General features: G+C 38.0%; 1 protein-coding gene across 1 annotated transcript in view; it reads right to left on the bottom strand.

Moving 5' to 3' along the window:
- Positions 1–13,807, bottom strand: part of EYA1 (EYA transcriptional coactivator and phosphatase 1) — a 159,072-nt gene that overhangs the window by 43,726 nt on the left and 101,539 nt on the right. Inside the window, exon 11 of the mRNA XM_010360872.2 lies at positions 4,052–4,141. Coding sequence (XP_010359174.1) covers positions 4,052–4,141 — 90 coding nt within the window. The remainder of the gene's footprint in view (positions 1–4,051; positions 4,142–13,807) is intronic.

Below are 13,807 nucleotides of genomic sequence, written 5' to 3'. Positions count from 1 at the left end.
CATCTCACAGACACGAAAGGAGGGTTCCCACTCTTCCCAATCCTCACTCTTCAGGGGTAACGGGTGACCTGAGAGCAGTGATCTGGTTCCTGCTGACTCTTAAAGGCCACTATGTCAACACCGGTTAGGATGACAACCATAAAGCCAATGAAATCATATTCCTTAACCCCAGACAGAAAAAGAAAATTCAACATGAACTTAAAGCATTATTTTTATTTAGACTTGTATCCATCTTCATAAAATATTTTCTTCTAACTGTGGAAAAATCCAGCAGGAGAACTGACCAGCAGCAGGTTAAACTGAAATATTATCATGTGCTGAAGTCCTTTCCTCACTCTGTTTGAAGGTTGCCTTTCAATAAAAAGCTAACAGAAAGAACTCTTTCTCCAACCAGTCAGAAAGAGTCATACTTTACTAAAGAAGCTGAAAAAACCTCCAGTTCCATACTGTCATTCATAAAAAATGACTTCCATATAGGCATCATCGTATTGCACATGCAGAGTTTTTTTGTAAAATGATATGCAGGACGTTAGTCAGACTTAGAAATAGGAAAGCCAGACGTATGCTACGGAACTAAAGTCGAAACGCTTCTCTTGGGGGGGGGAATATTATTTCCTAAGATAATTATGTCTCCCTGTCACTCATGTTCCTTCATATGTCAAACATTTTTTACGGTACAGAAAACATTTTTTTCTCCATTTTTTTTTTCCTGGAGTGTCAACAGAATATAAATTGTGACTTTTTTAAATTAAAAAAGTCGCTAAGTGAGATGACAGACAAGACTTATGAAACTAAAACGGATTAACTTAGTTCTTAGAGTTCCATTAAGATATTTCTAGAGTACTTCAAAAATTATACCTTAAATCTTCTAAATCATATCCTAATAACCATTTTAAGCAAGCACATTGATTGATAATAAGACAAATGTTACTGAAAGCCCCTCACACAGGGGGTGTATTTCATTAGTCAAAATGTCTTATTAAGCCAAGGAGTGAACTAACCAAATTATATCAAGAGATAACTGGCAAAAGTTAAGATGTAGAAGAAAATAAGACCAAAAGTCAACAATTAGAGTTCAGGCGTCATACTTGAAGCTAACCAAGAGACCATTAAGCTCCTTGAAATTACTTTTGTTATAGACCTGAAAAAGCTAAAAACATGTAACTTAAATATATTAAAATATTCATGTCCCCACCACTATCCATTGCTAGTTGGAGTGTGAAATCAGGCATTACCACGTCACTTCTCCCTGATGAGATAATTCTGGTGTTCTTAGGAGCATTATGCCAATACACTTTTTTTCTGCCAGAATATAATTTTACTTTTTATTTTCAAGAAAACATATTTGCAATGACCAGTCCCAGGTTTGTTGAATTTCAAAAATGTAAAATAAAAGATTGGCCTGGGAGTGGTGGCTCCTGCCTGTAATCCCAGTGCTTTGGGTGGCCGAGGCAGATGGGTCACCTGAGGTCAGGAGTTTGAGACCAGCCTGGCCAACATGAGGAAACCCCGTTTCTACTAAAAGTACAAAAATTAGCCAGGCATGGTGGCATGTATCTGTAATCCCAGCTACTTGGGATGCTGAGGTTGAATTGCTTGAACCTGGGAGGCAGAGGCTGCAGTGAGCTGAGATGGCGCTACTGCACTCCAACCTGGAAGACAGAGCAAGACCCTGTCTCAAAAATAAAATAAAATAAAAGATTGAAATGAGTAAAAAAACAATTTATTTTTTAAAATATTGTGCAAATCCAGGGCAAGTAAACAATTTCCAAAGACAGAGTAAATGAAGCTTTCATTTATACTTTTGTTAAAATCCTAATGTAAAATCAACTTTTGTAAGACTACAAGCTTAAACATTTTTCCATGATTGTTTTATATGTTTGGTTGAATTACACCTTCATTCTCTTTTCTATTTTACCTCTAGTAAGGAATAGTCCTCATGCCAAAAATAGAACCTGATATTTCAGTAACTTCATAGACTACTGGTTTTTCTTTTTCTTTTGAAATTTGGGTTTACAGAAAAAATACATCTCCTATACCCTAAAAACCTAGAGCTTTTACTATATTTGTTTGAGTAGTATTTCAGTCTCTATCAAATCAGTATAAATAATATCAATAAAGAAAAATCTGGTTATACTACATTGAAATTGAGTTTGGAAGTTTTTTGGTCTATATTATAACAAGCTATGACTGCCTAACATCTCACTTTTCACCACCTAATATTGGCACTTTATAACCAAGTCTTGGCACTGTTATTTTTTTTTTTTTTCCTTTGAGACAGAGTTTCGCTCTTGTTGCCCAGGCTGGAGTGCAATGGAGTGATCTCGTCTCACCACAACCTCTGCCTCCTGGGTTCAAATGGTTCTCCGGCCTCAGTCTCCCGAGTAGCAGGGATTACAGGCATGCACCACCACATCCGGCTAATTTTATATTTTTAATAGAGATGGGGTTTCTCCATGTCGGTCAGGGTTGTCTCGAACTCCCAACCTCAGGGGATCCAATCACCTCAGCCTCCCAAAGCGCTGGGATTACAGGCATGAGCCACCACGCCCAGCCAAGTTTTGGCATTTTTAAGAAGGTACAGAGTTTTAAAACAATAGGAAATTACTGCAAATTTCTTCTTGATGTTTGCTATTAACACCTATTGACATCAATAAACGTAACAAGATTGTACCCAGGACAAAAATATCAGTCTACTCTATCTTTAGAAACAAATAGAAACGTAGGAAAGGCATTTTTTAACATACTAGTAAAATGTGGAATTTTTTGTGCTGCTGTCTCATAAAGTGAAATACAATTATCAATCAGAAATAGCTTTTGAAAATAAGTATGATAATTATGCATTTCTAAAGGCGATTCTAAACTTGTCACTCAATGGGAATATTTCTACCTTAAAAAAACAGTAATGTCTTACATGTAATTTCTTCTTGAGGAAAACACTTTAAATTGCAAAAAAATTTTGTATTTTATCCTTAAGTGTAAAATAAATTTTTCACTAAGGAACAGAAAAAATAAAGCATATTTAATAACTTTATTGCACTGGAAGTTGCCAATTCGTCTTTGAGTAGTTTCATTGCAGATGAAAAGAAATCAAAATACAGGACAGATGTTGAACAAACCGCATTTAAGTTCTGTCACACACTGGCATTTTTCAAGTGATTTTGGCTCATCTATTAAATAAGGTGCATTTTGCTTGATTTTGAAAAGGGAAACATCAGGAAATATTTAAAGGCCAATTGCTGCCAATTAACTTTGATCAGTAAAAGTTCTATTTGAATCTTTCAGATTCTTCTCCTGTCTGAAATAACATACATTTATAAATCTAACAAAACAACTACTTGATGATTAATGCCTGTTGGCAGCCCTACCACAAGCTTGCTTAACAGCGGGATTTAAATAAACAACTGTATCTATTAAGAAGAGAACGAAATGTAGTTATGGTCATGTTTTCTCATAATGGAGATATGAAAAACAATATTCTCTATTCTTAAGAATGCTGCTCACCAAGACCATTGTGTTTGTCAGTGCCCATAAAAGTTTAGCCAGCCATCTTATAAGAGTCTGCCCTGAAATCATAATGGACCAATAAAATTGACAGCAGTGTGACACAAGCAATCCTGGCAACCCAAACAGCAAGGGCCAGACTAAAACATTTTCCTACCAATTGGATCAGCCAGAAAGTAAAGCATCAGACCTAATACAATAAGAGTTTGACATAACATATGCGAGTGTTATGAATTCTGTTGGACATATCTTAGTGGTGATTATGTAACTGAGAAATACGTAGCTTCTGATAATCAACAAAGTTTAAGATTCTTGATATCAAATTTTAATCTTTACTACTGGTCATGTAGGATCTAACTCTGAAAATCAACAGCCAAAGTAAAGCAAAACAGAAATTCCATGAAGGCAAAACACATTGCCATATAACCAACAAACCTCTGTCTCACTATTCCAATTACATATTTAAAAAATAATATCCCATCATTATTTTAAAACCAATCACCTATTTTCAGACATGCAAAAATATGTATTAAAAATTTGAACTTACTTCTAAGTCATTAAAAAATAAATGTGTGTCTGCCAAGTTGAAAATCATTTCTTCCATTCGCAGTCCAAGGGAAACTGAAGTGGGTGGATCCTAAGAGAAGAATATGACAGGTCAAGAACATGTATACTTCAGGTTATATGAAATAGAGTGTCTCATTAAGAGGAAGCAGGCACTGGGGGAGAGGCTGAAAGCAAGAGACACAGAGAGAGACTTGGGCAACGGCTGCTTATTTTAGTGTGCATGACTTATTCTGTGGGCAAACTTCAGGGACTTATTTTACAAAAAGATCCCCAAATGTTGTTGGTACTTTACATACTGAAGAAAAAACTCATTTACCTTTTAAAAATATAAAATCTAGGGTTACTTAGACATATAAAATAAAGGAAATTAAACTTTATATGTCTATTTCAGGAGCAAAAAATTCAGTGAATCAAGAAACCACTGCTTATGTTATGCCACAATCCATTAAGAGCATCTAAGTGCCCTGTCACAAATATCAGAAAATAGATACACTATAGCAAGCTTGCCCAACCTGCAGCCTGCATGCAGCCCAGTATGGCTTTGAATGCAGCCCAACACAAATTCATAAACTTTTCTTAAAACACTATGTTTTAAGTGATTTTTTTTTCTTTTCAGCTCATCAGCTATCATTAGTGTTAGTGTATTTTATGTGTTGCCTCAAACAATTCTTCTTCCAGTGTGGCTTCCAAGGAAGCCAAAAGATTGGACAGCCCTGCACTATAGGTTAATTTCAGAAGGATAATAGAGAGTAATTTTACTCCAGATAACTCTGTCATTATTTGTATTTATTCAACCTGTCAATTTTAAGCTATACTCAAAGCAGGAAGTGATGGCCACTCTGACCCCACGAGGCACTGTCCAGCTCAGGGAGCTGATCTTAAGATTCATATGACACTGTCCGGGCATCACACAGCCCGAGCCACACTCAGAGGGCAGTGCTACATTCCACAGCGCAGTGGCTTCTATCTAAAACTTCAAGTGTTGGACACTAGCAGCGAGTAGTCAGCCTCTCCCTACAAGCCAGATCCTGATGGTATCTACTGGCATTGAGATGAACTTGAGGGATATGCAGGTATTTGCAGTTTTTATCCTGTATTTACTGTCTATCAAATCCAAGAAGCAACACGATTCATGGCTGAAGATCCTGTATACTAAGTGATGAAAGATAACATTTCCAGGAAGTATACAAGGTTATAAAATGAGATTTTGAAGGGTTTATTGGCATTCTATTAATAATACCAACTTTCGTATGTATGCCATTTTCTTTTTTTTTTTTTTTTTTTGAGACGGAGTCTCGCTCTGTCGCCCTGGCTGGAGTGCAGTGGCCGGATCTCAGCTCACTGCAAGCTCCGCCTCCCGGGTTCATGCCATTCTCCTGCCTCAGCCTCCCGAGTAGCTGGGACTACAGGCGCCCGCCAGGTCGCCCGGCTAGTTTTTTGTATTTTTAGTAGAGACGGGGTTTCACCTTGTTAGCCAGGATGGTCTTGATCTCCTGACCTCGTGATCCGCCCGTCTCGGCCTCTCAAAGTGCTGGGATTACAGGCTTGAGCCACCGCGCCCGGCCTGTATGCCATTTTCAATTTTTCCAAAGAATAATTTATGATATACTATTTTATTGTCACAGCAAACCTTTAGAATAAGTATGGAATCTCCTTGCATCATCATGTAACCAGGGGGATTGTAAGTAGAGAAACTGCCTTCAGGCAAGCCCCACCGGGCAGGTGTGCCAGTGTCATGACATGTGTGTCATGTGCCTTTGAGTCTTAGACTCAAGAACATACAATCCAAAGAAAAGACTCTTACGATTCAATACTGCCCAATGTACACTATCTACCTTGTTTTCTGAACACACTGACTTCATTTCCAACATTGAGATGTGCCTGTGTGTTACCCCTACTCTTTAACTTCTGTCATGCCTGTAAGTTTGGGAAGTGGCAAGAAGTGGTGGGAGAGGAGGTCTAGACTCCTGCCTTTGCTTTCCCACTTAGGTGTCATCCTCTCATCGAGCCTGGTTTGTTCACCTAATAAATCCAAGAGCAAGATGGCAAACACAATATTCTCACATAGACTAATAAAAAACATCTAGTCTTTCATTTGTCAGAATCGTACATGTTTGTACACTTAGGAGAGAGCAGGAGCTGGAAAGGGTGGGGGATGGGAGCGGAGCCTCACTGGGCACCTGCCAGGGGCCTATCTGCTGTAGCCTGGGGGTCAACCCAACCCAATCTGGCTATTCCTCCAGCACCACCCACCCCTAGCACTGCCCACACCCCTCCAGCACCTCCCACACCCCTCCAGCACTTCCCACCCTCTTGGCACCACCCACACCCTTCCAGCACCTGCCACATCCCTCCAGTACTTCCCACGCTCTTGGCATTGCCCACATTCCTTCAGCACCTCCCACATCTCTCCAGTACTTCCCACTGTCTTGGCACCACCTGCATCCCTCCAGCACCTCCTACATCCCTCCAGTACCTCCCACATTCCTCCAGCACCTCCCATCCTCTTGGCACAGCCCACATCCCTCTAGCACCTCTCACCCCCTTAGCACTACTCACACCCATCCAGCACTACCCACATCCCTACAGTACCTCCCACCCCCTTAAGCACTGCCCCCACCTCTCCAGCATGGCCCAAGTTCTACCTTCCAGCAGCCCTAGAGGAGGAACAGAGTACGTGAAATACGGCAGGATGGTGTAATTCACTCACCTCAGTTCCTCTCCTGCCTGTGCCTTTTCTGCCAGCTGACTGAAAGTGGAAGGGAGACAGAGGACACAGTATTGCCAAACTTCAGGGGTTAGATCGGCAAAGGGGAAAAGCAAACACCCCAGGGTTGATAAGAAGGCGGAGAGGAAATAAAGACGCAGAGGCTGAGTGTCCAAGAGTTCTGCTGGGAGGCACAAAGGAAAATGATTCCCTCAAATTTTGTGTGTGATGATTCATACTCCTTAGCATTCTTAAATTGTCCCTTTTTAATACACCTGAAATCTATGAAATTTCATAGGTTTTAGAAGAATTAAATACAGTTTACAAATTACTGTAAAGAAAAACTAACTCATTTGCTCTTGGATTTATAAGAAATTGTTCACTCACAAGGAGTTTAAGTATCAGTAGGCATGCTGGGAAAAGCAAATGCTCAAATAGACCTTACAGCTGAATTAACCTGTAGGGGAAGCTCAAACAGATGTGTCTAAAACAAAACACCTGACAAAGGTGTTTATTCCCTCTAGCTCAGGCCAATAAAAATACCCTGACTTGTCTCATAACCATGTCAATGAATCTTTTTATGTGGCAAGGATGGAGTCTGACCACATTTATTTAATTGCCAATTCTAAAATTTATGGGCCATAGTATTGTTACTTTTGAAAAAGTATTCTTTCTCCTTGATATGGTTGCTTATTTATATGACCATTGAAAGAATTACTCTATTGTTCGTTAATATATAGCATACTTTAACTTTTCTTCATAAATTACAGTAATGACTTGCTAGTCAGAATACTAATAAATTTTAAAGGCTTGTTCAGTCTAGTGGTAAAATACAACACAGATGTTGGTCTTATTTACCTCTTAATGTTATTCTCTTTTGTTATTAGCTGTCATTCCTCAACAGTTTTTATACCTGCCACTCCAAGAATTGTTTTGAAACATTTACTACACCAAGAGAACAGTTTGGCAGCTAAGTGGAATGAGATAATTTTAGAATAGGAAGGGGGTTCTAGCTGAGAGCTGTGTTTTTCAGACATCTTTGAACCACAATGCACAGTAAAAAACAAAATTAACATTGGGATCTAAGAATCTCTCTTATGTGCATGCACACACAGCTGAAATATGTTTGCCAAAGCAAGATATTGTTCACTGTGTGGATATACTGTGACACTGTCCATTTCACAGCCCTGTCCCAATCTACAGTTTGAAAGGCAGACCTCTAGAAAACACCTACTCTTTGACTTTAGAAACAGGCGCACTGAGTTCCTAGAGGGTTGTGATTTGTGTGTAATGATCCAGCAAGCAGAGTGCAAAGCCATCTCAGCCTAAGTGTTTTACCCAAGAGGAAACTAGCAGAAGGACAGATAGATAATTCTGCTCATGGAATTGCTTACATATTCTAGCAACTGGAGTTCTCACGTCGAGGTTAGATTTTATTTTCCTATTACAATAGCTAATATGTTAACACTGTTAAAATTTCTAAACACGTCTCATACAAGTACAAGTCAAATGTGAAAAAAGCTAACATTGAACAGTGAATAAATAACTCGTGGCTTGATGGCTTATTTTGGCATATTAAGAACAAGGAAAAAAACACATTCTTAAACCAAAACTGAGATGTTAAAATCACCAGGTCTTTGGTTTAATCTTACTATTTTTATAATACATAATTTTCTTGCAATAACAAATTCCAGAGCTGCAGTTCTAAAAGGGCTTCTTCTAAAGCACCATTTTTTATTATATCACTTTCAAAAAATTATTTAGAGCTTAGCCTCCACCTCAAAGTAACATCTCATTTTAAGTCAATCTCATTGCCAAATGTTCTCATTCTTTGCAAAGCATGGCCCTTCTGTGGCATGTGCCACTGCTGTTTACTCTCTTCTTGACATTTCTCCTCTATGACAGCAATCTTTTATGGGCATTTTCCTAGAATCTATGTATACATCATCTGCTTGTTAAATGTCTGTATCAGTCCATTCATGCTGCTAATAAAGACATACCCAAGATTGGGTCATTTATAAAGAAAGGAGGTTTAAGTAACTCACAGTTCAGCATGGCTGGGGAGGCCTCAGGAAACCTATAATCATGGCAGAAGGGGAAGCAAACACATCCTTCTTTAAATGGTGGCAGCAAGGAGAAGTGCAGAGTAAATGCAGGGAAAATCCCCTTACAACACCATTAGATCTCGTGAGAACTCACTGTCATGAGAACAGCATGGAGGTAACCATCCCCATGATTCAATTATCTCCCACTGGGTCCCTCCTATGACACATGGGAATTATGGGAGCTATAATTCAAAATGAGATTTGAGTGGGGACACAGCCAAACCATATCAATGACGTTGGTTCCTAGAACTTTATCCTTCCATCTCTCATTCTATTCAGATCACCTTGTGGACTCAAGCACACTGATGGCTTCAACCACCACCCACCCACTCCCCTCTATCAGATCTTAGATCTCAACTGGAGGCTCATATATCAACTACTTATTGGTCATTTCTACTTAGATGTCCCATAAAGCACCTGAAACTCAATGTGTGGCAAGTTGGATTCATCACACTTCCTCTGGAAACCTACTGTATTCATTCTTTAGAGGAATGGCATACCAACCCAGACCTTGGCATTTTCCTAGTCACCTCTTTTTAGTTCCACATTGAATCAATTTCAACATCCTGTTATTTGGACCTGGAATTCCAGCCTTCCTTTTTGTCATTGCCATTGTTCTTTGCTTTCCTGTTTTTTTTTTTTTTTTTTTTTTTTTTTTTTTCCCTTAGCCTTGTGTCTTTTGTGGATATTTGGTATGGTCTCCTTCACTGGGGTCTATTTCTAGGTTGTTGCTACCCTCATTCCAGCCTCCATCTCCTTCAAAAAATATCCGAATGCTTTAATGAATGCAAAAGACCTGTACATGTCTAACTTTTGCTTATATATACAAGGTGGCCTGTTTCTGATTTTTCAAACTGTTGTCTTGATCATGAAATCCCTTCCTCAAAACACAACTAGGCAGAGGCCTAAACTGGAGCAAAGGATCTGTCCACACAGGTTCATAAACCGTGGTCTCAGATGGAGCCTGTACACCCACATCTCCATCCCTGCGGGCAGTGCTCCCCGCCAGGCGCCTTTCCCAGTTCTGCAGCTCCACCTCCCTGATTCTTGCTGCCTGGGCTCCGCGGTTGCTGGTACCACAGCTCTATGTGTTCTTGTCTTGGCAGGCCAGAGATTTATCCCTGTATCTTCCTCCTTCCGTTTTTTAGATTCAGAGTTATGATTTTCTTTCTTTTTAGTTTTAGTATGAAACTCTTATTTGCAGAATCAAAAAGAGGGTATCAATCCCTGAAAAAACATAATGGGAGGCTTTGTTTCTATTTCGTGTAGAATGTTTTGTTCAATTAGATTTTTCTCTCTTTACAGCCTTTAAACAACATTTTAAGCTTTAGGCTATGATTCCTTGGTTTTTCCTATTCCTATATACTTATCTCTATATCCTTGGTACCCAACACAATGCATGTCATAAAAGGTTTCCCAAAATTTGGTGGAGGAATAAATGAATGAAAAGCAATAAATAGAGAATATTTCAAATAATTCCAGTGAAGAAAAGAAGAAAATACTAAATTTTACCTGTCATTAGCTGTTAGTGTTGTCAGTGAAAAAAAAAAAAATTCCTAATTATCTAGCCTAGGGAAAAAAAAAAGGGCACTTGAATCTCAAAATCTCATTCGATCTACATAATACAGTATTAAACATTAAACATGTTCACTAGTAAATGCTATTTACCTGATTAAGAAAGAGACCATTCTTAGAATAGCTGCATAGGTAGCCTTACTTTTCTATTTAACAAAGTGGATAATATTAGCATAAGGTCAGTATAACATTTATTTTGTAAACTCAGTAGTGGTATGTATTATATCATTTTGTAAAATACGTTCTTATGTGCCCTGAAATTTATTTCTCTGGTAAAAATTGAATAGTACAGTGAAGGGGCTCAAAAGGAAAAAAATACACTTAACTGTTTTATCAATTTTCTTGTTTAATGAAGAAATTGTACATTTACTACAGTTCTTATGTATAGGAAATTCTTCTAGTGGAAACCTTAAGTTGTTCTTCACCCAAACAAAACTCAATACACAACATCTAACTTCATGCCCACACACAGGAATGAAATCTAACCCTGTTCCTAAATTATTTGGATATGATATTAAGTTGCAAATGTCTACTTAAAGTCACTAAAGTGAAGTGAAGGAACTTGTTGTCATCCTAGGCTACCCATGGCTGTTTTCAGTACATCAAAGGCAAATTATGTCTACTAATTCAAAGTAACATTATGTAGAAAAAGTAAATTATGATGTAATTGGCTGAGTGTCTGTAGAACCAGGAATAAAACAATTGTTTTGCCTTCATCCTCTGTCAAGTGGTCTTTAATTATTCCATTGCCTCAAGATCTCTTTCTCTTTTTTTCTACAACACAGAACTGCTCATGGAGACTAAAATTTTCATCATATACCCAAATCACCAGCATCAACCCTGGTCCACTGTTGTTCCTTGAACTGTTTATTGGTTTTTTTTAATCCTTATCACAGCTATCTCACTAGATCTTGATTAAAATGTTAAAAAGGAAAAATTTCTGGACAAAAGCAGTGCACAGAAATACTGAAATGCCATTAAATACACAGTCTCTAGAGAGATTAATGTCTGTCAACTTTGAATTCAAATGTTGAAAATCTGTAATTGGGTTTGAAGTAAATAAAAGGAAGGGGTATAGAAATGCATATGGGTACTAGATCATCAGAGGACTAGGATATTTCCTCTTGGGGCCCTGCTTTGTTTCATCGATGAGCTAGGGCATGCACTTCAAGTATCATTAAAAATGCACTTTTTAGTAGGCACAATATCATATAGCACTTCAGAGTTTTGAATTTACCAAGATTCTCACACACACCAGATGAAGGCATTGTTGCTTCTGCAAGGCTAAGTCATTTGCTTCCAACAATGCCTTCATCTGTGTATGTGAGAATCAGTAAATTCAAATTTCTGAAGTGCTATATGTATTGTGCCTACTAAAAAGTAAACGTATTCCTTTACAACAATGCAAAATGGACTAATACACTCAATCTCTGCAGCACTACCTTAAAGGAATCATACATTCAAACTAGACTTTCACCGTACTTACTACTCAAGGCACTTTCAATAGAATGTTCATACAATTCCTCATACCAATTATTTTTGAAGTGACCATATTTTTGAGAAGCTCAGTCATCAGTAAAGCTAATTTGGGTAGAAGTTAAACTAGACAATGCAACATGACCACTCCCAGAAGGGGCTGCCACTGGTTCTTCCAAAAGATGTCAACCAAGCTTCATAGTACAGAGCTGGTTCTTATCACTGGGAAAGATGACCCAACTCTGGCAAGGTGTACTATACTCTGAAGGTCTAGGAACTAAGGGGAAAGTAGAATCATTCAGATGGGATCTGAGCAATGCACTGGTTCAACTGACACCTAGAAATGTTCTTCAAAAAAATCAGTTACTTGCATAGCCATGTCATGTGATTGCTTTAAGTTAGTCACATATACCTTTCTGCTTATACTATTTAATCATTAAATGGTGACAATTTGTGAACAGGTACTTAAGCTTAGCTCAAATCCAATCAATTAACAAATGACTGGGGGGAATAGGTCTTGGCAACATCTTGACCCTGACCAAGTTTATCAACAAATGTATGCCAGTAATACATGGTTATAAACAGGAATTCTTGACGTAGAGTCCAAATTTAATATGCCTTCAATGTAAAGTCCCTGAAATTTTTCAGCGATCATAAAACGATCCAATACTCTAGCATTTCAGGAATCACATAATATTTTAGAAAGTTTTTGTCTGTGATCGAGTCGAAGGATAAATTTGTGAAAGCACTTTAAGAATATCAAATTAACATAAAATATCAGCTACCATAATAATAAAGAGAAATAGAGTCTTCCAGTATCAGTTCTGGAGTATCTGTATCAAGCACCTGGTATTCTGTCTGCTCAGGGTAAAGTGCATGTGATTTGGACTGTGCCCACTCCAGGAAGAAGATAAAGAGTTTAAAATTTGGGGGGATTATTTAAAAAATAAAAAGGATCCTTCTCCCACCAACAGATACTTTGGTTGTATCATCAAACTGATTATAGGACAAAGGTGGTCTGTTTCTTGGCTCTCTGATGTGAGTACAGCATTATTTCTTTAAATAGTTGATTACATCCCAGTCAAAATTAGCATGTTAGAATGTATATAAATCTCTAATAAATATTTATTCTTACACTGAGACAAAGAAACTACCTGTAGAGCAAATGTTTAAGGCGAGACTTAAGCCTCAAGTAGGATAGCTGGAATCTGCCTTTAAAGTTAGCCACCAAGCATACCTATAGACTAATCATGTTAGTTCACTGATCTTATCAGTTAGTTCTCTGACTTGAAACTAGGCTGGTAGATTGAACTTCACCACACTATTGAAAAGATAACAAAGGAATGTGGTACCTGCCATGTGACTCAGCATGAGTCACTCAGGACACCTATTGTCCACTAAAGGTAACCAATAAGCCTTAATCAAAAATATGCAATAGTATTTTAGAGCTATTCAAGAAGAGGAGATACTTGAAAAAATATCAAAATTCAGCAAGTGGTTTAGTTTCATCTCAAAACTTCGCCTCAGCAAAAATAGCCCTGAGCTAATTATCTGCAACAGGAACTGTCAGTCTTTTTTTCTGTCAGCAAGTCTACATATATTTGATTCAGCTCAATTAAGGATCTATGGTTTATAAAACTTCCAAACTCTTGAATTTTCTTCTTCTTAGTCAACCTCCTTAGAGCTAAGATGAAAGAATGTACAGCATAAGTAAAAACATTCTGTAATGGCCTGCTGAAGGAGCTTCTCCAACTGGAATACTGAAGTTTTAAAAACAACAACTAGACGCTCAAGAAGGATATACCTCATCTATAAAGTCTTTACCAAAAAAAAAAAAAAAAAAAAAAAAAGGACACTGAATCTAACTAAGCAA

Source organism: Rhinopithecus roxellana, chromosome 9 (genome assembly GCF_007565055.1).
Source record: "Rhinopithecus roxellana isolate Shanxi Qingling chromosome 9, ASM756505v1, whole genome shotgun sequence".
NCBI classification, from domain to species: domain Eukaryota; kingdom Metazoa; phylum Chordata; class Mammalia; order Primates; family Cercopithecidae; genus Rhinopithecus; species Rhinopithecus roxellana.
Note: the sequence above shows the minus strand (reverse complement) of the source record. Positions and strands in the feature narration are given on the sequence as shown.